The following is a 26,817-nucleotide window of genomic DNA, read 5'->3' as shown; positions in this document are numbered from 1 at the left end:
CAATCAAAATCACTTTAGTTTCCTAATGAGATGAAACAGATCTCAACTGTAAAGCAAATCCAAGGAAACTGGCATGCCAGTCTAATGGCCAACTTTGATGTTTTAGTGATAGTGCACCAGAAATGCTTATAGCAGGGTCAGAGTTTGGTTTTGCAAGGCAGACATTTAGCCATTCACAAGTCATTTATCTAGCTGATCAAAGAACAAGAAAGTTCAAGGCAGGTACGTACTAAATCTATTACTCACTTCTGGACCACTAAAGTTACACAGCTGCTTATTTTGTCTTCAAAGAAGAAGGAATTAGTCATCAGCAGCCCCAGGTACGACTGGATTACCGAATCACATGCAGATTTTTAGCAGGACACTGCTGTATGTTAAATTAACTGTCTTAAGATAATAAACTTGCCTTAAGTATTTTGTGAACTATGTGCCAGTGCACTGTGCTTAGGTCTGGCTGTGTCAACCAAAATGGGTTCCACATCAAATCAAGGAGCTTATATCCAGGATAGCATGCTTTAAAACCAGAGTACCCTAGGAACTGCTGCCTCCATTTTCTTACAAATCAAGCCATATTCTTTTTTGTCTTCAAAATCCTAGATATGTAAAACAAATCGTTAAATGCATTCCTCAAAGGACTAAATCATACTTCTAAAGATATAAATAAAATTCTAGCAAAATGGCAACGACGCAAAAGTAAACTTTAACATGTTAAGATTGACCATCAATGAATATTAAACCCCATGCTTGCCCTGTTACCATGTTTCAGGACCTCCCCGTTAAAAGATTTCAGGACCTCTAAATTTAACAGAATGGCCAACTCTGGAATCCACTCTAACAATATCTCAGAGACCAAAGCTTAAAAGGAGAGTAAACTGTTCGTAAGTAACAAACACGCTTTGCAGACTTCGACTTTTCTGGACCAAAGCTTCATAAGCTAAAACCCAATTACTGAAATAAGCACCAAATTCAATCCTAACAGAAACGTCTTACATCACACTCATCTGGTCGGTAAGGAAGCACTTCTACCTCTACACACAGCACCAGCAAGCATGTCTACTCCAGTATGCCTTCTCAATTACCACTGGCGGTAAAAAAACTATTAGTAATTTCACAACTATCTCCCTGGTTCTCAAGTCCAATCCATTTCAAGTCTTTCAAGGTTAAAACTTATGCTAATACGGGAAGCAGAGGGACAAAGCTATAGGCCAGAGATGTCAAGCACAAGCTTGCAGAAGGATCCAAGCAGTAATTCTCCATCCCTTCCCCGAGCATCTCCAGGATTGTCCTACCTAACACTTCATGTAAACATGGGGCTTGTGACTCAAGCCTCCAGCCCCAATAGGTGGAGAGAAGTTTCCTCGCCTCGGCTGCACATGGTCTGCAGAAGTTTGGCTGGAGTAGAGCGCGGAGCCTGGGTGGGAGCGGCAGCGTACTTAGTGCTGCAGGCGGCGGCGGCTGCGGCGGCGGCAGAGCAGCAGGAGGCGGAGGCGGGCGGGGGGAGGGGAGGCGGCTGGGGGGGCGGAGGGGGCTCTTGCCGCCACAGCTCTCTCGCCGCCTCTCCCCCCCGGCGGGAGCCGCTCTCAGCCTCTTTGCACTAGTCGCTCCGCTCTCTCGGTCATGTGACCTTAACGTAACCGGACAGGAAAAGCCCCGCCGCCGCCGCCGCCGCCGCGCCGGAGACACCGACCGCGGCGGCAGCAGCAGCAGCAGCAGCGAGAAGCAGAGGCGGCGGCGGCGGGGAGAGCACGGCCAAGGCTGCCCAGCGGTGCCTCCTCCACACCCCCCGCCGCAGCGGCACCGGCGACAGGTAAGCGCGCACCGCCTCCTCCTCCCGGGGCCGGTGCCCACGTGCCGCCCCCGGCCCGGGCTCAGGGAAAGCGAAGGGGGGGGCGGGGGCCACCGGAGCTCGCAAACGGTTCCGGCAGCGACGGTGGCAACAAAGAAGACGAATGACCCCAGTCCCGGGGCTTCAGCTGAAGGCAGGCGGAGGGCCCGGACCACACGGGGACCCGGTTCTGGGAAGCGAGGGCACGGGCGCCCCGCAGGGGCGGGGGCGGCTGCGCCTGGCGCCGGGGCTCTGGCCGCCTGACAAAACCATCCCCCGGAGCCAGGCGGCGGCGAGTCGGCAGCAGCTCCATCCGGGGCTTTGCGCGAGGGGGAGGGGACGGAAGCCGAGAGGGCGGGCGGCGGAGAGGAGGAGGGAGGGAGAAAGGGGAGGGGGGCGATTCGCGTTCCGTTCCCCGTCGCCGGTCCCTCCCTTCCCGCCGCCACCGCGAAGCGCGTCCCGAGCGGCGGCGGCCGGTGAGCGTCCCGCGCTGGAGCCCCAAGAGGCCGGCCCGTCAGGTGCGTAATCCTTCCGTAATCGCCTCGCCGCCGCCTCCTGCTGCTACCGCCGCTGCTTCTTCGGCGGCAAGGCTGCGAGCTGCGGAAGTGGGTTTGGGGGAGGGGAGCGGAGAGGGAGGGGGAGGGGAGGGATCCGGTCCGACCGGAGCAGGCCCGGCCTCTCTGGCGCTTCTCCCAGCTGCAGCGGCTCCTACAGCTGCTGCCGCTACTGCTGCGGCTCCGCCTCCCCGCTCGCGGGCGGGGGCGCGCACGCGCGCTTCCGGCCTCCTCGGGTCTCGCGCTGTCTCCCGCTCTCGCGCGCGCTCTTCCCCTCGCCCTGTCTGGCCACCACCCCCCCGCCCCCGGCGCCGGAGCTGTTGCGCCGGCCGGGGCGTTGCGCACGGCGTAGGCGTCGGCATTGTGTTAAACTCCGCGGGACTTGGGCGAGCGCGCGCGCGCACGCGGGACTGAGGAAAGCGGAGAGCGTGCGGCGCGGCCCAAGTGCGTCGCTCCTCCTCTCCCCTCAGCACCTCGGGGATGGGGGCGGGGCCGGGGTGTGCGGCGCCTGGCCCCGCCCCCGGCCCGGCGCCCGCCCTTGGCGGGGCGAGGCTGGCGGGACTAGGCTGAGTAGGCGGCCGTTGAGCCGCTTTATGGCAGGGGGTGGGGGGAAACGCTGGCCCCCGCCCGTGCCGCGGGGGTGGGCGCGCTGAGCGGCGGCTTCCAGCTTCCGCTCCACGGGCGATCTACGCCTCCGGTAAGGCCGAGGCTAGCCCAGAGCTGCGCTGTGGCTGCTGGCTGCTTGGCCTTGGGGCCGGCCTCCGAGCCGCGCTCCCGGCCGATGCGGCCTTCACACCCGTGTAGGGCTCCGCGGAGGGGAGGTTGGGGCGCGGAGGCTGCTTCCCGGGGCCGGAATCGTTTTCTCGGTGTAGCGAAACCCCCAAACCATTCATCTTTAAACAAGGCTGCAAAGAGACATGGTGATGCAAAAGGTGCTTAGGAAGCGAGGTTTTTGTTCCTTTTAGCTGGTAGTGAATTAAGAGGGCAGTAAAGAAAGCAGGGGTAGCAGAGCGGGCAAGAAAGTGGTTGGGCAGTGTGAAAATGTAGTTATTGCTACCCCATTTACTGCGAGAACTTCAACTGCTGAACTCCTAATTATGCCGTAGGGAAATAACCCAGGCTCGTTGCCCCGCCCCCAGTTTGCGGTGTTCCTTAGCTCTTCATCATACAATGGGCCCCCTTGGCGTGTGAGTCTCAGGTCTATTCATTTTCATAGGTTATTGTTTTAGTAAAATAAAGCATTAAAAAGATTGGAATCACGGGCTCAAGTAGAATTCCAAGGTGCTCTGGGTTTCCTTAAACCCAGTCCTTCCTAGGACCGACCCTCTGTGTTGACCCCTAATGGGTCACTGGAGCAGGGTATAAACATCACGAGCATTTTAGTCTGAGGGGCCTGAGATTTTATTAGGAAATCAGAACTAAGACATTTTAAACCCTAATTTCTCTGATTTATTACAAGCCAAAATTAATTGTTAAAGGAAATTTTTATTTTGCATTCTAAGTGATCTTGGTGTGTGTCCAGGGCATTTTCAAACTGTTAAAAGTAATTTTGAAGAAGGAAGTTTACGACTAATAATACATTCCTGTAAACTGGGCGTTTCTCACTTAATAAATGTGTGGTTTGTATAAGTTTATTTTCTAGCCAAAGACTTGACCTGTGTTGAAACCATCACCAGATCTCAAAGTACAAGAAGTGGCATACCAATGGTATCGGTGCCACAGATAGTCAACAGTGGAGGAACCCTGTTACAGGACGGCAGATAAACCACCCCTAAAGCTTTGCTGTACAGTCCAGCCGCTTACTTGCCAGTTTCAAAGCTTCTCTTCAGAGAGGACGTAAATAACCGGTGCTCTGCCAACTCTTCCAGTGGAATACACCAGCAGCAGAGAATAAGCACTAGATGTATTAGGTCATAGAATAAAAGCTATGACAGTTTCTTTTTTATCTTAATGGTTAATATGAACTTTGCAGTGTCCTCCAAAATCTGCACTTTTGTGATATAAAAATTTTATTAAATTATATAAAATTGCATTTACCCCAGTTCCTCCAAGAAGATACATGTCCCTGTGTAAGGCGATATGCTTTTTCCCCAGCTTGAGAATCACCAACATAGAGGTGGGAAGTGAAGGAGATGTCTAAGGCTGACCTATGGCGTTGGCTTGGGATCAGCTTCTTTGGAGTTGGGAGACTCTCCTACCATTTCTTACCTGTGGCTTGTTGCTTCATCCCTAGACCCACTCACCTTTCTGTGAAGTAACTTTTGAGACTGGGCAAGTAGTGTAGCGCCAGGCCATCACAGTAAGGGAGGAACTGCTGGTCAGCCGGAGACTTTACCATAAATTTCAAAATCCACCTGACAAAAGGGCCTTTTCCTACTTCCTTATGATCTTTGGGTCACAAAGCATGACCCTGAAAACCAAAAAGGGAATTGAGAATTTTTTTTCTCCTGAAGAAAAAGAAATTTAACATTCTAAGCATTAGGTCAAGAATACTTCTAAACCTTTTTTATGCTCAAGTAGGTTGTAATTTTTATTAACAAATTAAACTTAAATAATTACATATTTCTTTGAATCCATAGTAAATACGGTTGTGTTTTACAGTGCTGATATGCCTTTGATGCAGTCAGTAGCCACAGAAAGAACACTTACAAGGAGTTGGCTGGCCAAGACGGTGAAGACTTTAGGCAAGTTTGAGGCTGGTATTTATGCTCAAATGCAGAATCCCCAGCTCACATGCATTGAGGTTTGCATCATGTGACATTCTCACATCAAGAAAGCTCCGTATGCAAAGATAGGAATTTGTAAAACACTTTACTGTATCTGGTTAAGTACTTATCAAACAAATCTTTTACTTTACAAGAGGCTTTCGTGTACAGTTTCTTTAAATATTGTGCACCCCTAAGTTCTGCATGAAGCAAGGGTGAACTTCAAAATAATGTGAGAACAATTTCAAAGCGTACACATGTTCTTCTATGCCCCACCTAGTCATTTAGATTCTCCATGTCCCCAGAGTGATTCTGAACAGGGATTGTCTAAGTGTGGTCTACGGTCCCTTGTGAATCCCCAGGACCCTTTCAGGGTTCCATAAGGTCAAAGCTATTTTGCTAATGATACTAAGATGTTACTGGCCTTTTTCACTGTTGACCAAAAAATGTGTCAACATTGGGGAGATCTGCATAACTCAATGAACTGACATTTTCCAAATAACCAATAGGCAGTGTTAAAAGTCATGAAATGGGTAAACGATCCATTCAAAGTGTAAGAGACAACAATGAATTTTACTGTAATAGAGCAGGTAAATTTCATTCATTGATGTGTAAAACTTTTAGATCGCACAACTAACCTTTAAGAAATTACCACTTGTCAAGTTTTGGTGTAATATCAAAGAAGAATAACCACAATTACCTGAAAAGTCTACTTAAATGCTTTCTGTTTTTTTTTAACTGCATATGTGAGTGAGACTAGATTTTCTTTAATCCTCAACCAAAACAGACGTCACAGCAGAGTAAATGGAGAAGCAGGGTGAATGCAGAATCCAGTTGTCTTCTATCAAAGAGATTTGTAAAAATATAAAAAGATGCCACTTCACTATTTTTTTGTTATTTTGGAAGATATAATTATTTTTCACAAAAATGTGTTATTTATATTAACATGCAACGGGCTTATTATTGCTATGTCTAATTGAACTAATAAATGTTTTTAAATTTCTCAGTTTTAATTTCTAATATAAATATCAATAGTTATATTCCATATAAACAAAAGCTCTTGATATCATCAGTAATTGTAAAGAGTGTGAAGGGGTCCTAATACCAAAAAGTTTGAGAACCCTGAAATAAAATACTGAAATGAATTAGTTAAGTCTTTGAGTTAAAATGTATTTGGAGCTCCTCTCTGGCATACATGGAGCTACACCTATAGGTGATTATGTTTTCTTCAGATTAATTTTACTAATCATCACACAACATATGAAAAAGGAAGGCAGTCTCTACTTTGGAGGGTTATTAGAAGCAAATTAGATTAGGTTTTAAATTTTGCTGTGTGGTCACATCCACATCTAAGTTTCCTTAAAGTTGGTGGTAGCATAATACCTTACAAATTATCACTTAAATATCAACTCTTTTTAGCCATAAATCTCTGACCTGCTTCTCCTTGACATCTGAACTATCCCTGAACTCCCTCCTTCTGACCTCAACTTATACTCAGAAATTAAAAACTAATTTTAATGTTAACTTAAGCAAAATACAATTAAAAAGAAATCTTTTACAAATGCAATGCTTTCCAAAGTCAGAATAAGTGCCAGTGGTAAGTGTATGTCCCTCCTTTTCCTAATTACTATGGGGAGGATTGACTAAAGAAATGTTAAGAAAAATATGTCAACCTATCATCACAACTAAAGACATTTCCTAGCCTGGAAATACGGTTTTAAAATATATTAAAATTCAAACAACCAGCCTCATTCCAGTTTACTTTATAGGCCCTCAAATATTAATTATTAATAATACTAATTGAAAAAGCAGTTTTTTCCTCCTGGTAAGTGGTCTAAACTACTACTTGAAAGAATCAATCTTACTTGTGGGTAGTGCTTTTTCTATTACTGAGGTGTCCTGTGCATTACAATATTCATTTATGCTTCACTTAAATAAAATCAAGGACTCCAGAGGACCCTTTTAGTGCCCTTGAAATGGGTAATCTAAGTGGTATTTAGTATCTTAGAAGGGCTATTATCTTTAAAAAGTGAATCATCAATTCCCAAAAGCTGTTTTGGTCTCCTGTTCTTATACCAAAAATGAAGGAGGAACTTGGGTTGTCAAAATATAATGATTACATACGTCCCATTCAGCTATTCCTCCAGAAGATGAGTCATTTACTTAAGGATCAGCCCACCGTGTGCTGTGTGATGGCAGCTGACAGCACTCGACATCCAGGTAGTAGCCCATTTTCAGAGTGATACAGTGGTGAAGGCAAAACCCAAAGCATTAAATAATATAAATGATTATTTGTATTTGGCTTTGGAAAGTGTTTTTAGTTTATTTCCACATGTTACGTCTTACGGTCTCTGAATTTGCTTCAGAAAAAAGCCACTTTGTACACCTATACGTACATAAGAAGGCATTCTGTGAAATCTCACTTTTAACAATTGACTCCCCTCTTTAACTCTATTTGTCTTCAGTTCCTCTCTGCTCACTATTCTGATTTAGGAAAGACAAATGATTTTTTTTTTTTAACGTTCCATTTATAGTGTTGAATGGGTGGGGGCTTTATATAGGTCTTCAGTTTTATGTCAGGTCGTTGGCCCTCTGTGACTACGACTGGTAAGAACTTTTAGGAATGACCTGTAGAGCAAAGTAGTGTCGTGGAAGGAGTGTGAAATTTACACCCAGAAGACCAGGGTTCAGTGGACTCCTGTTAGTTTACAGTTTTAACCTCTTTGAACTATCATGTAATGATTTAAGGATGTGACTTCTAGAGTCAGACACACCTGGCTTCTCCAAAGACTCTCTGACATAAATTACAGACAAGACTTCGGAGTTCCAGACCAACATTACTGACCGACAAGTACCCTACATCCCTACCTGGCATGTCTCAAAAGCATCTCAATCCCAACATGTCTGGACCTAACCTCATGATCTTCCCCCACAAAACTGGGTTTTTGCCTGTGCTCCCACCACTGGGGGGAGCCCCATGCTCTATCCAGTTACACAAATTAGAAATCTGGGGATTACCTAGGACACCTTAATCTCCCCCACCCTCCTCCATTGAATCCACCAACAACCAGTTCTGCTGATTTTTTTATCTTCTGTTTTTCAAATTCTGTCCATCTCCCTCCCATCTTCATCGCCACCACCCGATCTGTCATCTCTCTTCTAGACCACTGGAAGACCTCCCCTCTCAACCACTTCTAACAGGCCTACCCTTGCCCACCTCTTTGCCACCATCCCCTGTTTGGTTGGCCCTTCAGCTGCAGCCATCTGATCATGTAGATCAGCTCAGAACGATATTTATATCGTACACATCTGGTCATGTCACCTTTCTTCAAATCCCCTTTGGGAGCTCCTCACTGCTCGTAAGATATGGACCAGAATCCTTAACAAAACCTGAGTCTTCAGCTTCACCTGCCTCATTCGTCTCTGGCTCTTTGCCCTTCAGCCACATTGACCTTCTTTTAGTTCCTCAGTTGCATCTTGTTCCCTCCTGTCTTAAGGCCTTTGCAAATGCCGATCCCTCAGCCTGGAATACTCTACCTTTGCCCAGTTAACTCTTCTCGTTCTTTAAATATCTCCTTAACTTGTATTTCTTCACAAACACCTTCCTTGACCCACAATCCCCAAATTAGACCCTAGTTTTGTGACCTCATAGTTCCTTATATTTTTCTTTGATAGTTCTTATCAGAGTTGGCTATTAGCAATCTGTGCACTTGCTTGATTATACCCTTGAACTCTGTGTATTCTTCATACTTGTATCCACTGCCCCTGGCACCTTAGGAAGCTCTCATGTGCATGACCACTTCCCAGATCTGCTTCTTAAGAGCTGGCTCTGCATGTGGGCAAGTTACTTAACTTCCCTAAGTCTAAATTTCTTCTGGAAAAAGGCTAATTAATCCTTGACACATAAGTGGTCATTTATTATTAATGCTGTGGTTATTATTATAATTAATAATGAAACAAATAGTAAAAGACAATATACCATGGTATTGACCAGGATTAAATGATGTGTGTGAAGGGTTATTATAAACTATAAAGCACTATTAAGAACATAATTATTAGCATGAGGAAACACGAGGTGACATTTTAAAATTGAAAAATTGTTCCAAAATATAGCACACATTAAATTGATGAGAATTTTGGAGTTAATCTAGGAAAAACAGAAACTGAACTTTTACCCCCAAATCACCCAACTAGTCAGGGGCCAACCAATGATTGGAACTCAACACTCTTCTCCTCTCTAAACATGTAGTTTTTAATTTATTTAACAAATATTGAACCTCAGACAGTATGCTTAGGCACATGGGATAAAGTAATAGATGATAAGTAGCACTCAATGCTGGCTCTCCAGAAGCATCAGGCAGGTTCACAGAGGCTCTGGGGGTAAGAAGACCCTCCAGTCTTGAAGGTCAGGGAAATTTTGCAAAGGACAAGTAGAGCTGGGGGGGAGGGGCAGGTGGTCAGTGGTGGTCCCTCTGCAAGTGGCACATTCAAAGGTCCTGCACAGAAGTTCCAAGGCCCAGTTCAAACAGGCCTCGTCTCCTGACCATGTGAGTAGAAATCAGGTTGCTGAGCTGCTCAGCTTTGAGAGGGAGGCCCCTGAGCAGTGAGTGTTATGTTCTGTTAGGAGCCCAAGAATGGCCTGGGCATTCAGGACATTTTCTGGGCAAAGAAAACTGCAGTTTATCTGTTCACCCAGAATTTCCCAAGTGAGTGAAATACATCATTCTGTCTTCGTTATCGTCAACATACTCAGATAAAACTGGATTTGTGATCATACCTGGACTTCAGAACAATGGGACACTTGTTGATCACTTGGTAAAGACCACCGAACGGACAGTCTTGTATCAAGAAAACAATTAGGCACAACTTAATGTCATAAAGTAAAACTTTATGTTGTAATTTTTTTTGCATTAGAAAAATTTTTTTTTCCATATGTTGAATATAGTGCCACTGTACTTCCTCTAGAAGTATATTCTGAAGTTATGTCCTGTCTACCTTTTTATGTTGAAAAGCCCTCCATTCCTAGCAGGTATGTAAATATTTTATGTCTTTTCTTTCAAAATAAAGAGGGAGCACACTCTGTTGGACCCCCAGTTTCAAGGTTGCTTGGTTTGTTTTTAGTAGGTCTTGGCAGCCCAGAAGTCTGGAAACCAATAGTTTAGATTAGCACTAGAGCATGGAATGCAGAGTGAGCAGCGGTGAGGTCATCTGTAAGCCATGTTGAGGAATCTGGGATTCATCCTGAAGGCGGTGGGGAAACAAGAGGAGGATTTTCAGCAGGATGGTAACATCAGATTTGCCCTTGAAAAGATGGTTCTAGCTGTTCCATACGGATAGGTTGGAGAGGCTAGAGCTGGAAACGGGGAGATGAGTAGGGAGGTAGAGTTAAGGCGTGGGGTGGGATAAAGAGTTTAAATTGGTGGCACATGGGTGGCATATGGGGAGTGAGAGGTAGAGGCCTGAAAGGGGAGTTGGGGTTCCTGGCTTGGTCGAGAGGTAGATGATGGAGCCATGCACTGAGCTGGGGATACAGATGGAACAGTTTTGTGTCTTTCGCTTTTATTGTCCCTTTGGGATCTGAGTTGTTTTGCCTAGACTGAATTTTAGGTTCCTTTGGGGCAGCCAAGTGGGAGTGGACCAGATCACCACAGAGAGTCTGCAGAGTGAGAAGTGGGCTGTGGACCAAAAGCAGAGGAGCAAAAGAGGAATCTTGATGGGGATTAAAATAGAATAGCCAGAGGTGAGATGAAAACCAAAGTGCGGCGGCCTGGAAGCAGGGCCCGAATATTTATGGAGCAGGAAGAAGGGTATTAAATGCGGCAGAGAGGTCGAATAAGCTACCCTTCCATTGGGCTGGGGAGCAAGAGGCCATCAGTGACTTTGGTGGGCAGTGCAGGGCCGTTTCAGTGCTCGCGGGCAGCAGCAATATGGTTGGGTGAGCAGTCGATGGCGGTGGGAAGAGCAGATGTCCATTTCCTCAAGTGGGGGTAGCCTGGAGCAGAGCCAGCCCGTGAAGGAGCTGCATCCTCGGCCTACGCAGCACTGTGCAAGTAAAGCCTCATGGAAATGATTATGAAGGGGGCCGAGATGAGGAAAGAAGATCGGTGAAAGGGCGGTACTGTCAGCTGGATGGGGGTGGGGCAGGAGCTCCCTGAGATGCTCCAAGCCCAGTACCCTCTCCTCCCTCTACCCTCTTACCCCGTTTTCTCAGGTTCATTTATATATGTGAGAATCTAGGGGGTTGTTTTTCTTTTTCCCACTGAGAAAGGCTTTTTGGTCTCTAGAGTAAAGAAGATTTTTAAAAATTGATCTGTATGGGGTTTTCCCCCCATGTGAAATATGAACATATGACACATTTTCTTTGTTTCTCCTTTCATTTGGTTTTTCCACTTTTCAGAGACTCCGGACATGTGTTCTGCCTTCTGTATTTGAAAGACACATGCAGTTCATTTCCTATTCTAGATGCCCCTAAATTGAGATCCTAAAATAACTAGTAGACCCTCTTTAAAAATAAACATTTTGCAGTTTTATCATAGTTTTATTCTTATGATCTGAATAAGATACTTACGTTAGTCCGTTTTGGAACAAGGGGGGAGCCATACATTTTGCTAAATCGAAGAGATGATATATATCCATTCATGTAAAAATCCCAAACCTCAAAATCGTCCTATAAAATGTTGATAAATTTGATGAAAATTTTATATGTCAAAAATCTCTCTAAAACAAAAGAGAGAAAAATATTAGCAACATATGTGACAAAGGGCTCATTTTCTTTATACACAAAGGGTTTTACAGATAAGAAAAAAGAACAAATAACCTGATAGAAAATGGGCAAAGCTCATGAAGAGAAGCAAGAGGACATAAAAATATACTTCAGCTCATCATTAAATCCATAGAAGGTAAAAAGTGATATTGGCAAAGATTCTTTAAAAAGTGATAATACCCAGTGTTGGCCAGAGTGTGGGGAAATGGGTGGGGTGGATGGACACTATTGTGTGTCCATAATATTTGAATCTCTTATAACAAGTATATACACTTTAAAGTAGCCATAAAAAATCCCCTATTAATTTTAAACAGACATACTTGTATGTAGTGTGTTCCAAAAAATCAAATGAACCCCAGTTTAAACCCTACTTCTTGTTCTTAGGTATTCTATAATCTTGGGCAAGCTACCTGACTTCCCTAAGCCTGATTCCTCGTTTGTAAAATGTGGTTAGCAAAACCTCAAATAGCTCAAGTCAGTGTTAAAGTAAATGAATGACATATAGGTATTATACTTTTTGTAGAGAAAGGCAAGTTAGATGGGAAAGGAAGTGTTCTGGCGCTTTTCAGAGAACAGCCTTGAAGGCAAGTTTCTAAAGTTATATCCTGGTGGAGGTCAGATGAGAGCGATGTTTCTTAGTCATCCCAGTTACTTTGCCACATGGCAATGTCCCTGTCTCTCCTTCCTGATCTTCAAGCTTTCGCCTTCTCTGACATACGCAGAAAACCCTGGGCAACTAAGTTCCCAATCCACGCCACTGATGTTCACCTGCAAGCAAGACTACAGTCCAGGTCTCTTCACACTCAAACTCCTGCAAACAGGGATGGCTTTCCTGCCCCTCATGCTTGGATATATAGCTCTTGGTAGAAAACACGATACTTGACATTCTGGAGTCTTGCTCTGTGACCAGATCAGTCTCTTAAAGAATCATTCCACTTTGTTCATTTATTTTAGGGCACACTTGTCAATTTCTGTATCTGCCAGATCATCCCCAGAACCTAACCCTAACCCTAGAACAGGAAAGAGGGTGAGGCGTTGAGCACCAGCTGAGTAAGAATCGATGTGTTTCTGTTTCTATATTTGTTTTTAAGCTTACTGGTAATGCTTTCTCCACAGTCGCTTCCCTGATTCTGAAGTTAAGCATCGTGGTTATCCATTTTTAATCTAATTAATTAATGTGTGATGGGCCTTCCTTTTTTAACTTTTTATCTTGAGATAACTGTAGATTTACAAGAAATAATACAGAAAGATCTCATGTGCCCTTTACCCAGTTTCCTCTAATGGAAACATCTTGCAAAATTCTGCTCCATCACAACCAGGGTATTGACATTGACACCGTTGAGCTGCAGAACATTTCTGTCACCACAGGGCTCCCTCCTGTTGCCCTTCTACAGCCAAGCATCATTGCCCTCCTCTCCCCTCGCCCCTCCACCACTAATCTGTTCTCTACTTCCGTAATTTTCAAGAATGTTATGTAAATGGAATCATACAGTATGTAACCTTTGGGGACATAATTCACCCAGGTTGTTGCCTGTTTCTGTAGTTCATTTCGTCTTAAGGCTGAGTAGTTTCCTGTGGTTTGGGCATACCACATTGTTTTAACTGTTCAGCCATCGAAGGGCATCTGGGTCACTTCTGGTTTTTAACTGAGGAGTAAAGCTGCTGTGGATACACAGGTGCAGATTTTTGTGTGAACCTAAGTTTTCATTTCTCTGGGATAAACGTCCATGTGTGCAATTGCTGGGTAGTATGGTAGTTACATATTTAATTTTTAAAGAAACTGCTTACTTTTCCAGAGCGCCTGCACCGTTTCACCTTCCCACCAGCAATGGCATGAGCAGTCCATTTCTCCACATCCTTGCCAGCACTTGATTGTTGTTCTTTTATATTTGGCCACCCTGCTAGGCATGTGGTGAATCTCACCGTGGTTTTAATCTGCTTTTCCCTAATCGCTATTGAACTGTCTTTTCATGTGTTTGTTTGCCATCTGCATATCCTCACTTCAAGTATTTTGCCCATTAGGTTTCTAATCCGATTGTTTTTGTACTGTTGACTTTTGAGAATTCTTTATATATTCTAGATACTAGTCCTTTATCACATTTTTTTCTCCTACTTTTTAGCTTGTCTTTTCATCCTCTTACCAGCGTCTTCCTCAGAACAAAAGTTTTTAATTTTTATGAAGTACAATTTATCAATTTCTCCTTTTATGGTTTGTACTTTGGATGAATCCTAGATTCTCTAAGATTTTATCCCATTTTTTTTCCCCAAAAATTATAGTTTTGGTGTTCTACATTTAAGTCTGTGATGCATTTTGAGTTAATTTTTATGTAAGATATGAGACTTAAAGATCAAAGTTCTTTTCCTTTTCTTTTTTCCTTTTCCTTTTCCTTTTTTTTTTTTTTTGTCTATGGAAGTCCAGTTGATCCAGCACCATTTGTTGAAAACTGTTCTTTCTCCACTGAATTATTTTTGTGCCTTTGTCAAAAATCTACTGTACATAATTATGTGGGTTTCTCTATTCTGTTCCATTGATCTGTGTGTTTATCCCTCCGTCAGTACCATAAGGCCTTGAATACTGTAGCTATATAATACATCTCGAAATTGGATAGACTGATTCCTCCCGCTTTATTACTCTTTTTAAGAACTGTTTTAGCTATGCTAGTTTCTTTGCCTTTGCATAAACATTTTAGAATATTCTCGTCTGTATCTACAAAGAAAATCTTGCTGGGATTTTGAAAAGAATTATATCAAACCCATATATCAATTTAGAAAAAATTGATTTATATTATGTGTTCCTAAACATAAATACAGTATGTCTCTTCATTTATTTAGATCTTCTTTGATTTCTTTCACCAGCATTTTGTAGTTTTCAGTATACAAGTCCTATACGTGTTTTGTTAGATTTACATCTATGTATTTCATTTTTTGTATGATTATAAATGATCTATTTCTAATTTCAGTATCCACGTGTTCAGTGTTAGTATATAGAATTACAATTGGGTTTGTTTTTGGCTGCATTGGGTCTTTGCTGCTGCACGGCATGTGGGATCTTCCCGGACCAGGGGTCGAACCTGTGTCCCCTGCGTTGGCAGGTGGAGTCTTAACCACTGCACCACCATGGAAGCCCTACAATTGGTTTTTATATGTTTATCTTGTATCCTGTGGCATGGCCAAAGTCATTTAATAATTCCAGGAGGTTTTGTAGATACCTTGGGATTTTCTGTGTATATAAAAGTCATGTCATCCGCAAATAGGGACAGTTTTATTTCTTCCTTTCCTGTCAGTATGCCTTTTATTTCCTTTCTTGCTTTATTGCTCTAACTAGAATATCCAGTACTATATTGAATAGTGAGAATGGACATCCTTGCATTGTTCTCAGTCTTAAGGAGAAAGCATTCACTCTTTCTCCCCATTAAGTACACTGTTGAGTATAATGCTGATATTTGTGTGCTGGGCTTTTATAAATGCTGTTTGCCTGTGGGAAGGAACACATCAGGATTTGATACACCGGCTCCCCCAGAGGCAGTTCCCCTACTACAAATAGATTGAGGCCATGTGGTTTGCTGGAGTGAAGTATGAGGAATTAAAGAGGTTAGAACCTTGGAGTCAGAACATTCAGATTTAAATTTTGACTCCCCCCACCTTCTGGCCAGATGGACCAGGCTAACCACTTGCACCTCTCGAAGCCCATTTCCTCCTCCACAAAAGATGGAGAAGAGGACCATTCCTGAGCCCTTGCCCTTGAGGAGTAACCGTGTGGGGTTATTATAGCCCTGCCAGCTGCAGCCCTGTCCACACGGCAGGAGCTGGAGGATTGTCCAGACTTGGTGAGATCTTGGCCCTACCCTGCTGTGGCCACACCCCAGCACCTTAATTTACTTGTCTTTCTGGAAGGTTGGACAACTTCTGATGGATCATTAGAATTTGCGTTTGGAATCTTAAACTCAAAGACAAAAGATCCAGGAATGTTTGCTGTCTGGCGGGCTGACTGCTCAGGCCCATTTCCTGGTTCCTCCACTTACCATCTGTATAAACTTGGGCAAAGCACGCAGTCCCCGAATTCACCATAAATTTCATCCTCTGTAAAATGGGCGTAACAACAGAACTACGTCACAGGGCTGTTGTGAAGACTGAGTGAATTTATGTAACGTTTCTAGCAGTGCCTGACATATTAGCCGTGACCATTACTGTTGGTGACTATAAAGACACTACTTATTTGTGAATCATCTTTCTTAAAACAAAATTGTTTGCTTTGCAGATTTTTTAAAAAATGGATTTGGCCAACCATGGACTTATTCTTCTGCAACAGTTAAACGCTCAGCGAGAGTTTGGTTTCCTGTGTGACTGCACGGTTGCCATCGGCGATGTGTACTTCAAGGCACACAAATCAGTTCTTGCTTCATTCTCCAATTACTTTAAGATGTTGTTTGTCCATCAGACCAGGTAACTAACGTGGTTGATAATAATCTAATGACTGTAGACTCTGAACTTCCGTGGCCCTCTTTCCCGTGAACATGCGCTTCGCCCTCATCACCACCGGGGGTCTCGCCGCCTCTCCCCAGGTTCCAGTCCCTCATCACCTCGCTTGCCCCGAGCAGCCCCTCCACCTCCGAGTAGCCACGCTGGGGGTCACCTACACAGTCAGGATCGGCAGGGTCGGGTCCACTACGAAGGCAGCTTCCTCTCACTCCTCCGGCCCTGTCCCGGCTCTCCCCCAGGCTTTGAGTATTTATCCTTGTCTCCTAATGAGAAGCTTGGCGGCCTGAATTCCCACAATTTCCTTCTTTTCTCTCTTAAAATGTCTCAGTCTCCTTATCTTTGCACAGTTTTTTTTCTTCCCATCTCTCTGTCTTGGGGAAAAGGGCCCCTGGTTGTCTAAGGAAAGCAATCTTCCTCCTGCCCTTATGCTCCCAGATCCTACCCTGTAGTTTTCATTCTGTACTTTCCATTTTATACTTGTACCCGCATTGCCATCCCCAAGCCTGTGGAGGCTCAGCCCTTCCGTGGCACGGCTGTCTACCTGCGTGATGGTGCTGCTTTTCCTTTGTTTCACTGTGAAAGTTCTACAAAGGATGACCGATGGCCTCGCTTCTCTCCTCATCCCACACTCTTCCTCTCTGTTGGCCCTGTGGTTTCCACCCATCGCTCCACTGGCATCATTTTTCCAAGGCCGCTTCTTCATCAGAATCACTGCCTCTTCCCAGTCTCTGTCGTCCCTGACCTCTGCAGCCTTTGCGACTGTTTTCTTCCTTCTGAAGGGCTGTCACCTGCATTTTGATGACTCTGAATCCCCCTTGTTTTTCTGCCTTCTCCACAGGCGCCTCCTGCAGTTTTGGTGAGTGGGGTCTCCACGCTGCTTTCTCTCTGCCTCTCCTGATGGGCGCTCATCTTTTCCTGGGTCTTGCCTCTGCTGGAAACCCGTTGACAGCTCTGGGCTTGATCTTTCTCTGTCTCCAGAACTCTATTTCCCAAGGCCACAGGCTGCCTGCTGGACATCTAGAATTGAATATCCTCTTTTATCTCATTTTGCATGCCTAAAACTGAATTAAGTCTTCCCTGAAGTCCCTTCTGACTTCCCTATTTTTTTATCTTCAAGTAAGCCATACTAAAAATCTCTCTAAAATCGTATCCTGTCGGTGCCCAAATCATGTTTTCTTCATAATTACCTCTCACATTAGTTCTTTCCTTCCCTTCTCACTTCTATTTCCTAATCATTTTCCACGTTACTGTCAGATTAATATTCCTAAGCATTGCTTTGATTGGAGTGTGCCTTTGATCCGAAACCTACCAGATCGTGTTACTCCTTTGATTGGAAACCAAGAGGACACCCATCACACATCAAAATAGCACACAGATTCCTCATTCTGTCTTTCAAGGCCCTGCAGGCATGAAGCCTGACCTCCTTCCAGCCTGTCTCCCGACCGCACGCCCACCTGGACCACGCTTTGCTGGCCTTCTGCCCACTCCCTGAGTTCTAGTTTACACATCACCTCTTCCGTGACCTCCGCCCCCGCAACAGTCAAGTGAGCCGAAATGATCAAAAGCAGTCTCTTCCTCTCTCAATAGCACTTTATTTATGCCATTTTGTAAGAGCAACATATTTTCCCTTTGTTGTTGTTATTTGCGTACTTACTTACCGCCCCTCCTCATTTGTAAGATGCTTGAGGGCAAAGACTGGGTTTTACAAATGTTTTTGAAGATTTGCAGCCAATAGTTCGGGGATTTGTACATAATAGACACTTGATAAATGTCTAGAGGAGCAGAATGGGGGATTAGTAGGATTAATGGCAGGCGGAGCTTGCTTTATCTTGGGACACTAAAGATGCTTCCGTTTCCTTCATTGTCAGAGACATCACAGCTAATAGGCACTGGAAGTCTCTACGCAGTGAATTAAATTGTCTTGCAAAGGGACAGGGTTTCATTTTGAGGAATAAAAGAATATAATGTAATGAGTTTTAAATAGATGCAGGAAACTTAAGTGTAGAACAGTAAGCAAATACCTTTCTAACAAAGGAATGTGATGTTGGTGCAGAGAGGAGCCCCAAGTTTCAGCAACAGTGTGTTATTGCCCCAGGGCTGGCACGTGCCATTTGGGCTGCCTGAGGCCTTGACCACCTCTGGTGAGAGGAGAATACTGCGCGAAGACCACAGCCATGCTTTTAACTGCTGGCTACTGTAGAGATAGACCAAGAATACAGTTTTTTCACACTTAAGAAGAGTGTTTTATGTCTGCAGTTAGCACTAGATGTCTCTGTCTTATGGACACTCTCTAAGTGAAAGTTTTAAATCATGTAGCACTGCAGACTTGGAGCTCTCAAAAATAAAACAGAGACAGGCCTTGCTAAGTACAACCTCTGACAACATCTAACGTTATTTTAAAATCTTTACTTTCAAAGTTCTTTAAGCCCAACTTTTACTTGAAGGGTCTAGTGAAGGAAAGATTGAAAATGTAAATGACTGTGAAAGTTTACAGGAAGGGCATGTAGCTGTGCTAAAACTATATTTTTCCTCCATAAAAGTGTTACGTCAAACAGACCTCTGCAAATCAAACCACTTAGGTGTAAGCATATTGTAGAGAGCTGTGTCCTTCCCAGAGCACTTGCAAATGACCAGAGTGGCCCAGAGCAAGCTTGAGCGAATCGACAGGAGGTCTGGCTGACTGGGAGGGAGAGCCGTCAAGGACAGCAATGGCTGGAACGTAACATAAGGAGTTTTTTGGGTTTTTTTTAATTGGTTGCTAACTTTTTTTTTTTGACTGCATTGGGTCTTCGTTACTGCGCACGGGCTCTCTCCAGTTGCGGCAAGCAGGTGGCCATTCCTCGCTGCAGTGTGCAGGCCTCTCATCGCGGTAGCCTCTCCCGCTGCGGAGCACGGGCTCCAGGCTCACGGGCTCTAGAGCGCACGCTCAGTAGTTGTGGCTCCGGGCCCAGTTGTTCCGCGGCATGCGAGACCCTCCCGGACCAGGGCTTGAACCCGTGTCCCCTGCATTAGCAGGTGGACTCCCAACCACTGCGCCACTAGGGAAGCCCTAAGGAGCTTTTTAAAATAACTTCTGAAGTGTCTTGAGTGTGTCTATGTGCTTCTGCTTTAAGAAAAGAAAAAAAAGGGAACAAATCAGGATAAATTGGCATCTGGAAACCTCCCAGAGCCCTGGGCACTTGCAGTAAACTCCAGGGACATGCCCTTTCCTCTCCCTGGGGGTTCCTCACTAGCTCTGCGGCCCCTGGGGTCCTTCCTTCTCCCTCTAAGCCTGGCTGAAGTGTGGACGGGGCCTCCCCAGCCCCACCCCTTCTCTGCCATCAGAAACTGTATGAAGTTCTTTAAAATTTGAGAGGTTTACTGTCCAGTCACCTCCATTCACAGTCGGTAGACAGAGGACAACCTATACAATAACAAATAAGGGGAAATTATAAAACTTACAACAGAGTTTTTCTGGAAGGGGGCCCTGCTTTGTATTTACCTCTCATGGATGCTGAAAAATATAGCCCTGCTTTGGATTTCTGCCCTTCCCTCTTCTCTGCCCTGGGGGCAGCGGGGCTCACTCTCCCCTCCTCCTGCCCGGAGGAGCATTCCTACCCACAGAACAAAAGGTGCCCTATGGTCTCCTGGGGGTGATTTGCATCTCTGAAGGCCTGTGGCTTTCCGGTTCATTAGGCCTTTGCCTGGCCCTGGAAAGATCCCCAGTAGTTAAGTCTTCAATCTGGAGTTGATTGCTTACATTATGAAAGTATCCTTCACCACACCTAATCCCTGCAGCTTTATTTTGAATATTGAATTTCCCTAAAGCATCTAAATATGTTCTAGTATTCACATAATATTGTTGGCACTTACCTTGTGCTTAAAGGGAGGCCCACCCAATAAAGACATGAATGATCTGTGTGTCTTTTTTAAAAACAGAGTGACATAAACTCTTCCTCTTTCTACGGTCAAAGGGGTGCTGGTTTTTAGGCTTGATCTTTATTCTTTGGCTTCCATACTTTATAGTCAAACATTTTCCACATGATTATTTGTATGCCGTCATGTTGAAATATACACACATTGATAGCGATGCAGTAATTATCCAAATCTATTTTGTCACAAATTGCTATTAAAGTCACTTTCCCCCCTTTTTTTAACAGAATAAAATATTAAATTTAGAAGAGCAGAATATACTGATACTATTTTAGCGTATTGGAAAATATTTGTTAATAAGATAAATAGCTTAATAGTAATAGTAAATCATAATAGTAATAAGTGGTATAATCAAAAATGATTGTAAATTCTAAAGGAATTCAAGGAAGGTGTCTTTAAAGTTTAAAAATGCACTGTCGGGCTTCCCTGGTGGCGCAGTGGTTAAGAATCCGCCTGCCAATGCAGGGGACACGGGTTCGATCCCTGGTCCGGGAAGATCCCGCGCGCTGTGGAGCAACTAAGCCCGTGCACCACAACTACTGAGCCTGTGCTCTACAGCTCATGAGCCACAACTCCTGAGCCCTCGTGCTACAACTCCTGAAGCCCGGGTGCCTAGAGCCCGTGCTCCACAACAAGAGAAGTCACCGCAATGAGGAGCCCACGCACCACAACGAAGAGTTAGCCCCCGCTCACTGCAACTAGAGAAAAGCCCGTGCACAGCAACAAAGACCCAACACAGCCAAAAATAAGTTAATTAAATAAATAATTTTTTTTAAAAAAATGCACTGTCTATAGAACATATTCACTCAGTGTGTGATAGCACACATACCTCATAATATGTAGATATATATCTCACTGATTTATAATGATGCATTAGAGTTTCCCTAAGGGCCCAGGGAGAGTTCTTGGGACCTTTTTATTATTGTTGCTTGAATCAGAATGCTGTTTCTGGGATGATGCAAACACTAAAGTCTAAAAGTTATAAAATCAATTTTGCCACAACTGCTTTAGCTACCTCAGATAAATCATTTAACTTTGGGGGACCTCAGTTTCCATGTCTGTCAGATGGGAATAATCAGATCTGCCTCATCTACTACACAGGGTTGTCTTAATGCTCCAAAGAATCTTGGTGCTTTGGCTTAGGAGTTAGACTCAAATTTAAATCCCAGTTCCGTTGCTTACTAACTCTGATATTGAGCAAGGTATAAATCCCTTTGAACCTTAACTCCTTATCTGTAAAATGAGAATTAATGGCAATTAAATGAGGAAATGCCTATAAATCCCAGCTGCAGGGACATCCCTGGTGGCGCAGTGGTTAAGAATCTGCCTGCCGATGCAGGGGACACAGGTTCGATCCTAGGTCCGGGAAGATCCCACATGCCGCGGAGCAACTAAGCCCGTGCGCCACAACTACTGAGCCTGCGCTCTAGAGCCTGCAAGCCACAACTGTTGAGCCCGTGTGCTGCAACTACTGAAGCTCACGCACCTAGAGCCCATGCTCCACAACTAGAGAAAGCCCACGTGCAGCAATGAAGACCCAAAGCAGCCAATAAATAATTATTAATTAATTCTTTTAAAGATAACTGGAGAATATTAGAAACAATTTAAAAGAAAAAAAATCCCAGCTACAGTTCTAATGAGGATGATTACATATGTTAAGGAACTGAGTTGTCCCAGAGCTGCTTTTCATGCAGTCTAGCAATGCTGGGGCAGTGATCTGACTCCATTCGAGCTAGAATGTGGTTTGCCGTTCCTGTTCTTCCCAGCTCTACAGCACCCCATCCTCATGCTGGAGAGAGCAGAGGGTTGCAGAGCGGGGGTAAAATGAGGTTTTCCTTTTTCTCGCTTTTGTTGTCTTGCTCTTAGGCACTAGTCCAGCTCCTCCATGTTATATTGTTTGACTCTTACCTTGAAAGATCTGCTGAGCTCTGGATGGCCCTGGATCAATACAGAGTCCTAGACATTTAGCTAAAAGATCTGCAGGTCAGTGGTTCTTAACCATCTACTGGGTCACAGGCCACTCTCAGATAGAAAGCAATGGATCCTCTCCATAAAACACAAAGTTTTTTATATATGATATAATTTTACGTAGATTACTAGGAGAAAAACTGCTTCAAGAGTCTATGAGTTAAGATACCACATTTGTTTAACATGAATTTTCCTTTCTCGGTCCTTTAAAATATCCTTATTGTATTTCTCTCTGTTCTTAATAGGATTAGAGTTAAATTATATAGGCTCCAGTATTCTAGTTCATGAAATGAACAGTAAGATATACGTGAGATGGTCTTGTTTCATTTGCCTTTATAAGTACCGGGTTTTTCCCCCAGGCTTTATGTTGTCATTTGAGTCATGAATTGACGTTCACTCACAGGCTTGTTTTTTGCCTGTGTCTTGCAGTGAGTGTGTCCGTTTGAAACCCACTGACATCCAGCCCGACATCTTCAGCTACCTCCTGCATCTGATGTACACAGGGAAGATGGCACCTCAGCTGATCGACCCTGTGCGGTTAGAGCAGGGGATCAAGTTTCTCCATGCTTACCCGCTGATCCAGGAGGCCAGCCTGGCCAGTCAAGGAGCCTTTTCTCATCCTGACCAGGTTTTTCCGCTGGCGTCTTCCTTGTATGGCATTCAGATTGCAGATCATCAGTTGAGACAAGCCACCAAGATTGCTTCAGCGCCGGAAAAACTTGGCCGAGAGCCACGGCCACAGACGTCCAGGATGAGCCAGGAGCAGGTGCCTGAGGCCTCCCAGCTCTCCCAGCTGCCCTCGAACCTGACCCAGGTGAATCGGACACACATGACCCCCTCAGACCCGCTGCAGACCTCACTGTCGCCCGACCTCGTCTCCACTCCTGTTCCTCCCCCGCCCCCCGGGGAGGAGACCAATCTGGAAGCCTCTTCCTCGGACGAGCAGCCTGCGCCCCTCACCATAGCCCACGTCAAGCCGAGCATCATGAAGAGGAACGGAAGCTTCCCCAAGTACTACGCCTGCCACCTGTGTGGGCGGCGCTTCACCCTCCGGAGCAGTTTGCGGGAGCACCTCCAGATTCACACGGGGGTCCCCTTCACAGCCAGCCAGCCCGGAGAGAGCCGCGTGCCCCTGTCTCTCTGCAGCAACACGGCGGACCTAGGAAAAGACGCCATGGAGGTGCCTGAAGCGGGGATGATCAGCGACAGCGAGCTGCGGCACATCTCGGACTCGCCCATAATCGACGGGCAGCCGCACTCGGAGACGCCGCCGCCCTCAGACATCGCGGACATTGACAACCTGGAGCAGGCGGACCAGGAGAGGGAGGTCAAGAGGCGCAAGTACGAGTGCACGATCTGCGGTCGCAAGTTCATCCAGAAGAGCCACTGGAGGGAGCACATGTACATACACACCGGGAAGCCTTTCAAATGCAGCACTTGTGACAAGAGCTTCTGCAGGGCCAACCAGGCTGCCCGGCACGTGTGCCTCAACCAGAGCATCGACACGTACACCATGGTGGACAAACAGACTCTGGAACTCTGCACCTTTGAGGAAGGCAGTCAGATGGACAACATGTTGGTACAGACGAACAAACCCTACAAATGCAACCTGTGTGACAAAACGTTCTCAACTCCCAATGAGGTTGTTAAACATTCATGCCAAAACCAGAACTCAGACGTTTTCGCCCTAGACGAGGGGCGGTCCATTCTCCTGGGCAGTGGGGACTCTGAAGTGACGGAGCCCGACCGCCCAGTGTTAGCTTCCATCAAAAAGGAGCAGGAAACAGTGTTATTAGACTGAATGTTACTTATCTTTTTAAAAAACTGTCATTTTTTACAAAGACTATCTTCCTTCCCTTCCCCCAAGTCAGAACTCTTGTTCTCCATGGCATGATACAAACAGGTCCCCACTCCCTCCCTCCCCCTCCCCCTGCCCCGTCCCCAGCCCCCCCTCCTCCGTAAAGGCTTTGTGCATTATAAACCTGGAACATATTTACTTTAATTCAGGGGATATTGGAAAGATAATGGTCAGTAGTACTTACAAGCTCAAATAGACTTCAAGAAGTTTTGGATGATTGGAACTAATGAAGGGTATATAACAAAACAAAACAATTCGAATGCAATTTGGTAAGCTAAAATTATGACTTTCCCTGGGTAATAAGTCTTCCTTCTCAGAAAGACAATGTCTGAAAATACAGCATGCTGCCTAGAGATACAGTGGGGCTCTGTACTATGCAAAATCTAGAGGCGTGGGGAAACTTTAAATCCAAGAAAACGTACTTAGTATTTATCCTCCAGAGGTCTTATTTCAGAATGCATCCTTTGAGATTATGTCCAGTTAAGAAAAATTATTAGTCAAGAAATCTACTTGAACAAAACACAAAAGAGAAAAAGTAATAATGTGATGGCAATCTTAATTTTTGGATAAAACGTGACAAGCTGTGAGTTTGCATGTCTGGAAGAGAAAATGTGTGGATACTTGATGTAAACAGGTGAATTAATGCAAATGCCTTATCTAATTGCTGGCTTCTTTCAAAGTTGAACAACAACAAAATACTGTGTTTTAGTTTCTGACAAATTTGTCAGTTGTTTTAAAAACCAGATTTGAAAGTACTGTTCTATAGATTGTCTTTCTGAATAGAAAACAACATGCCATTCTAGCAGTTGCCAGTGGTAAATTTGTTTTTAGCACCAGTCAGCTGCTTTTAAATCAGTGTGTGTATGTGGGGAAAAGGATACAGGAATATGCATCTTACAGGGAAACTTGTGAGCAGATGTAGCAACTTCAATAACTTTAAATGTTACTGCTAATAGTTTACTGGCAACATTCATTGAAGCATCAAAAATGGCAAAGAGAAATCAGGACAAAACACTTAACTGCTGTTTCGGAAAAAACTTAATTTTGATGTTTAGTCTCCAGTTTTTTTTTTTTAAACACTGAAATTTCCTCCATCGGCCTGAAAGCAGTAAAAGTCGTCCATTAATCTTCCTTTAGGCCAGTAACAGAATGGTCTCACAGGATAAAACAGGAGCCAGAAATAAGGACCGAAGGGGAAAGGGAAGAACAGTTAATAACTGTGCTGTACGTATATGTTAAAAACTGAATATCCCGTCATCCTATTTCATGTATAGTTGAGTTCTCAGATTTGTAAGTTTTTATACATACTTTCATTGAATAAACATTTGACTAAATGGGTACATGATTTTATCTATGCATTAGTTTGTCTACCCAAAAAGATGCAGGAAGGCCAAGTAGAGAGCATTGCCCCAAGAGTCAATTTCTTGCTATGTCTCCTCCTCTCTCTATCTGTTGAACTTTGGGCAATTCCCCTACCCAGAGTGGTACTGTCTCTATTTGTAAAATGAAGACAATAACTGCATTGGATCATAAGACTGTGAGAATCAAACGAGTCAACAATATAAGAAGATGCTATGAAGAATCAGGATTTGACCACGAATGGGTCTAGATATTGTCTTATCCAACTTTTTTTTACAAGGAGGTAAAAAAGAGGCTAAGGTGTTTGCCTAAAGATGACACGAATACAGGCTATATAAACCTAGATTATTAAATATTAAGAGGTTTCTACCAATTTCATCTTTTTAAAAAAAAACTACAGTAGTCTCCACTTATCTTCAGGGGATACGTTCCAAGAACCTGAAACTGTAGACAGTACCAAACCCCATATACCCTATGTTTTTTCCTACACATACATACTTAAGTTTAATTTACAAATTAGACACAGTAAGAGAATATCTAAATTGCCAGCATCACTGCTTTTGCGTTTTGGGGCCATTTTTAGTAAAATAAGAGTTATTTGAACACAAGCACCGCAATACCCTGACAGTCGATTTGATAACGCAGACGTTAAGTGACTAACAGGCGGGATATGCTAGGCAAAGGGGTGATTGACGTCCCAGATGGAGTCAATGGAGATGGAGTTGGCGGCACAGTATTTCATCCTGCTACTCAGACGGCCACAATTTAAAACTTATAAATTGTTTATTTCTGGAATTTTCCATTTATTCAGATGGAAGTTGACGGCAGAAAGTGAAACCTCGGATAAGGGTACTACTGTATATTCACATCTCCCAACTTAGACGAGAGTCTTGTGCCTAGTTAACTCCTCTGAATATCTGAAAGGGATAATCAAGGTGTGCCTCCACAGCCCTTCAGGCAGACAGGGGGTCTTGAAGACCAGAAAGTCATGGGAATCACAAAGGATCTGGTGGATGAAGAGAGAGGGGTGAGTGCCTGCACCCTGATGAAGAAGGAAGGGTAGGTGTTGTGTTCACCTACTCATGCTGGGGTGCAGGGGCTCTTAGCAGCTTGCGGCCACCTCCTCCATGTGACAGACCTGGACAATGCCAGTTGCCTCCCCAAACCAAAAGCTGAGTACAGATAAGGAAGCCCACCCTACCCTGAGATACTCGGTACCTATTTAATCCCAAGAGGTTATAAACTAATAATTTATTCTGAGTTTTTGATGGTACCAGTTTAAATAAGCTTTGGACATTTCAGTTGATGGTATTGTTCCTGGTGATTTTGAGCTTCTTGACGTCTCCTCGCAGAAAGAATTCAATGAGAGACAGAGTTACAGATAAGAAGTGGAT

General features: G+C 44.4%; 1 protein-coding gene across 2 annotated transcripts; it reads left to right on the top strand.

The window, feature by feature from the left end:
- Positions 1-1,588: 1,588 nt before the first annotated feature.
- On the top strand, positions 1,589-25,404 carry ZBTB2 (zinc finger and BTB domain containing 2). Of its 2 annotated transcripts, none has more exons than XM_029223302.1 (3): positions 1,589-1,807; positions 16,106-16,290; positions 22,636-25,404. In XM_029223302.1, the coding sequence occupies exons 2-3, from the start codon at positions 16,118-16,120 to the stop codon at positions 24,005-24,007; spliced, it is 1,545 nt and encodes a 514-aa protein (XP_029079135.1). In that variant the 5' UTR covers positions 1,589-1,807; positions 16,106-16,117; the 3' UTR covers positions 24,008-25,404. The 2 variants fall into 2 exon arrangements, with proteins under 2 accessions (XP_029079135.1, XP_029079136.1); XM_029223303.1 differs by lacking the exon at positions 1,589-1,807 and adding an exon at positions 11,817-11,983 and having other exon boundaries at positions 22,636-25,400.
- The last annotated feature ends 1,413 nt before the right edge of the window (positions 25,405-26,817 follow it).

Source organism: Monodon monoceros, unplaced genomic scaffold (genome assembly GCF_005190385.1).
Source record: "Monodon monoceros isolate NGI ecotype Baffin Bay Population unplaced genomic scaffold, NGI_Narwhal_1 Super_Scaffold_15, whole genome shotgun sequence".
In the NCBI taxonomy this organism is placed as follows: domain Eukaryota; kingdom Metazoa; phylum Chordata; class Mammalia; order Artiodactyla; family Monodontidae; genus Monodon; species Monodon monoceros.
The sequence above is the reverse complement of the archived record's forward strand: the minus strand, read 5'-3'. Positions and strand labels throughout refer to the sequence as shown.

Coding starts and splice junctions, on each gene's coding strand:
- ZBTB2 (XM_029223302.1), top strand. CDS start 16,118: ATGGATTTGGCCAACCATGGACTTATTCTTCTGCAACAGTTAAACGCT. Junction 16,291..22,635: donor TTGTTTGTCCATCAGACCAG/GTAACTAACGTG, acceptor TGTGTCTTGCAG/TGAGTGTGTCCGTTTGAAAC.